Here is a 2,888-nt window from a genome sequence, read left to right as displayed (position 1 = left end):
GTGATAAGTTCAGAAAGCAACACTAGAAAGAAGTACCAACTGTTTTATCAAACTAACTTTTCCAGGTGTTAATCGAAAAACCTCACAGATAACAAAGCACCAGGTAAACCCAAACTAATTATGAAACAATAAAATAAGCTGTGTTTCTATGAGATTCGAGTACTAACAAATCAGGAGGCTCACAGCGTGACCAAAAGCATTTTCAGAACAACAGCTCCCACGCTAGTTCGCCACCTCCCCGGGGAAAATTCCTTTTCTTGGAGATGCCAGTCTAGTCGTAGACACTTGCCCTATTCTAAAATGGCTCTGGCAGCCACAACTTAAGTATGGCGCATGTCCGGAGGTTACGTAACGCCCATAAGGTAGCGCGTCCCTCCCCGTGGGGAGAGTTTCCGCCATTTTTGAAAATCGGGAAGGTGCTTGGATAAGTGTAGTTGCCGCCGCAATGGCAGCCTTTGCCGTGGAACCCCAGGCGCCCACATTGGGTGAGTGAAAAACTGTTCTTTTTGCTGGCAATGCCACCCACACTGTAGGCAAGATTGAAAGGCAGTAGTGAGGCGCTTGCTTGCCTTCTGGTTTTAGTCGTGGAGGGACAGTCCTGGGTCTCCCCCAAGTTCTTACCCGCTCCCCTCCCAGGTTCGAGTCGTCGCCACTTTACTGCTACTGCGGTGGCTGCGGAAAGCTATGCGTCCTGGGAGGGCGAAGAAACGGTTGTCGGGCTGTATTTGTGCTCCCTCACACTATACCCGCCCTAGACTGGCCCGAACCTGAGAACACCCCAAACGCCTGAGACGCGACGCTTGGTTGCTGGGTTCCCGGAACCTCGGAAGCGTCTTAGGGAAGGAACTGACCGATGTGCACGTGGGTGGGCGGTGCCCGGTAGTGTTTGGTACAGTCCACTGCTCCTTGTCACCTATGCTGCCAGTTCCTGTTTTGACTCCTTTACTCCCTCGGGCTTTGCAAAAGGAATCTGGTATTGGAAGATTGAATCGTGCGACATTAAATCAACCAGGTGATGGTAGTCATTGAAATATTGGTCTTTATAGCAGGCTAGGCGTTTGCACGATTTTTCCCGCCTTTATCTGGGGCTAGTACCTCTAAGTATTGAGGGGATCTTTTCTTTTAATAAGTCACGATCAAATTATTAAAGATTCTCATTGTTTGTTGGGAAGCCTTGTTGAAATATGTTGTCTTTGAAAAAATTCTGCCAAGTTAACGGCATTGTGTTTTCTTTTTTTAAACCCCCTGGCTGGGTTTTGTGACTTATAGAACAGAAAAACAGTCTGTTATTATACTTACCTGATAGAGATCGGGAAACTCTTAATTTTCACTTGGAAAATTTTCTATTCAACACAACATTTTGTAGTGTGTATATTTGTTACAGATGTGAATAAACCCATCCCTGTATAGAGTCTGGCCAGAAATCTGACATTATTTCCACATATTCCAGGTACTTGCTAGTATATGAAAACGTCAACAAACTATGCTACCTGAGTACTTATCATTTAGGAGTACAGACTGTGAAATGGGATTTAGGACCCCGCTGGGCAGCATCCATTGGTTAATTTCTCTCTTTAAGTGAAATTTAGCTCAGAGGGATGGTTAGTGACTATCCTAATTCAGAGCCTTCTCTGCCCTCCTCCCTCTCTGGTGCTTTCTGTTTTGTCAGTGTATGTCCAGATATATCAGAACTTACCTTAATCTAATTCTTATCTTGCCATGCATATATTTTTTCTTCTTTTGGGGGATGGGAGAGTGAAGGTGGCTGGTGGTGTTATCTGAAACTTTGCATTTGTTGCCGTGCTTTTCTAAATGTTCGCAATATGCTTTTAGTTTAGGCTTTTGGTTTGATTTTCGTTTTTGTTCTTTGGAAATATTTAGTGTCGTGTAACATAGTAACCAGCACTTTGTAAAATAATTACAATGTAATTATAGTTTTTCATACCTTATTTCAGAGTTACTTTGCCTTTTTTACTTTTTTATACACTTGTGTTAATATCTAGGTCTCTTATAATAGGAAATTAGAGGAAAAATAGGTAACTAACAGTTTGGGATAGTAGGAAACAAATTTTTGAGGCCAATTTAGAAGTTCATTAATAGTTAATAAAAACCATATAAGTAACATATTAAACATCTGACCTTTGAGTAAGCATATTCAGGCTTGTTACTTAGTTTTTATAAGCAGAGATTTCAAATTCTACGTTTACACATAAATCATTCAGTTTTTACTATTGTAAGATACTGGTAGAATAATAATAATTAATGTTTATTGAGCATTTACTGTATATCAAGTACCAGGTCAAATGCTTTACTTGCTGTTAATTCTAATAAAAGTTCTGTGAGTTGATGTGCTTATGCTGATTTTGCTGAGAGAACTTGAACCCACGGCTCAGGCTCCCTTGCTTCTATTTTCCTTACTGTGCTATTTTGTTCTGAAATTAGAATGGTATATCTTGCTTATATAAAGAATAATAATGCCTCCCCCTTGTAAATTGTGAAGGTTGATTTTGAATTGACAATTGTGAGGTATCAGTTCTCTCTTTAAATTGACTTTATATTAGGGAGATTTTTTATTGATTATTAACTTTAAAACTAATGATTTAGAAAGTGATTCAAGAATAGATTTTCCGTCTCAGCGCCCGTAGCTCAGTAGTTACGGTGCCAGCCACATACCCTGAGGCTGGTGCATTTGAGCACTGCCTGGGCCTGCTAAACAACAATGACAACTGCAACAAAAATAATAGCAGGGCATTGTGGCAGGCCCCTGTAGTCCCAGCTACTTGGGAGGCTGAGGCAAAAGACTCGCTTAAGCCCAAGAGTTTGAGGTTGCTGTGAGCTGTGACTGCATAGCACTCTACTGAGGGTGACATAGTGAGACTCTGTCTCCA

The 2,888-nt window shown here is 41.4% G+C and overlaps 1 protein-coding gene across 1 annotated transcript in view; it reads left to right on the top strand.

Annotated features, from left to right (window-relative positions):
- Nucleotides 1-346: 346 nt before the first annotated feature.
- The window catches only part of NUP35 (nucleoporin 35), a 30,572-nt gene continuing 28,030 nt past the window's right edge, over nucleotides 347-2,888 (top strand). The window contains exon 1 of the mRNA XM_003791456.1: nucleotides 347-485. Coding sequence (XP_003791504.1) covers nucleotides 446-485 — 40 coding nt within the window. The 5' untranslated portion in view covers nucleotides 347-445. The remainder of the gene's footprint in view (nucleotides 486-2,888) is intronic.

This window comes from Otolemur garnettii, unplaced genomic scaffold, assembly GCF_000181295.1.
Source record: "Otolemur garnettii isolate 467f Iridium unplaced genomic scaffold, OtoGar3 scaffold00048, whole genome shotgun sequence".
Classification (NCBI taxonomy): domain Eukaryota; kingdom Metazoa; phylum Chordata; class Mammalia; order Primates; family Galagidae; genus Otolemur; species Otolemur garnettii.
Note: the sequence above shows the minus strand (reverse complement) of the source record. Positions and strands in the feature narration are given on the sequence as shown.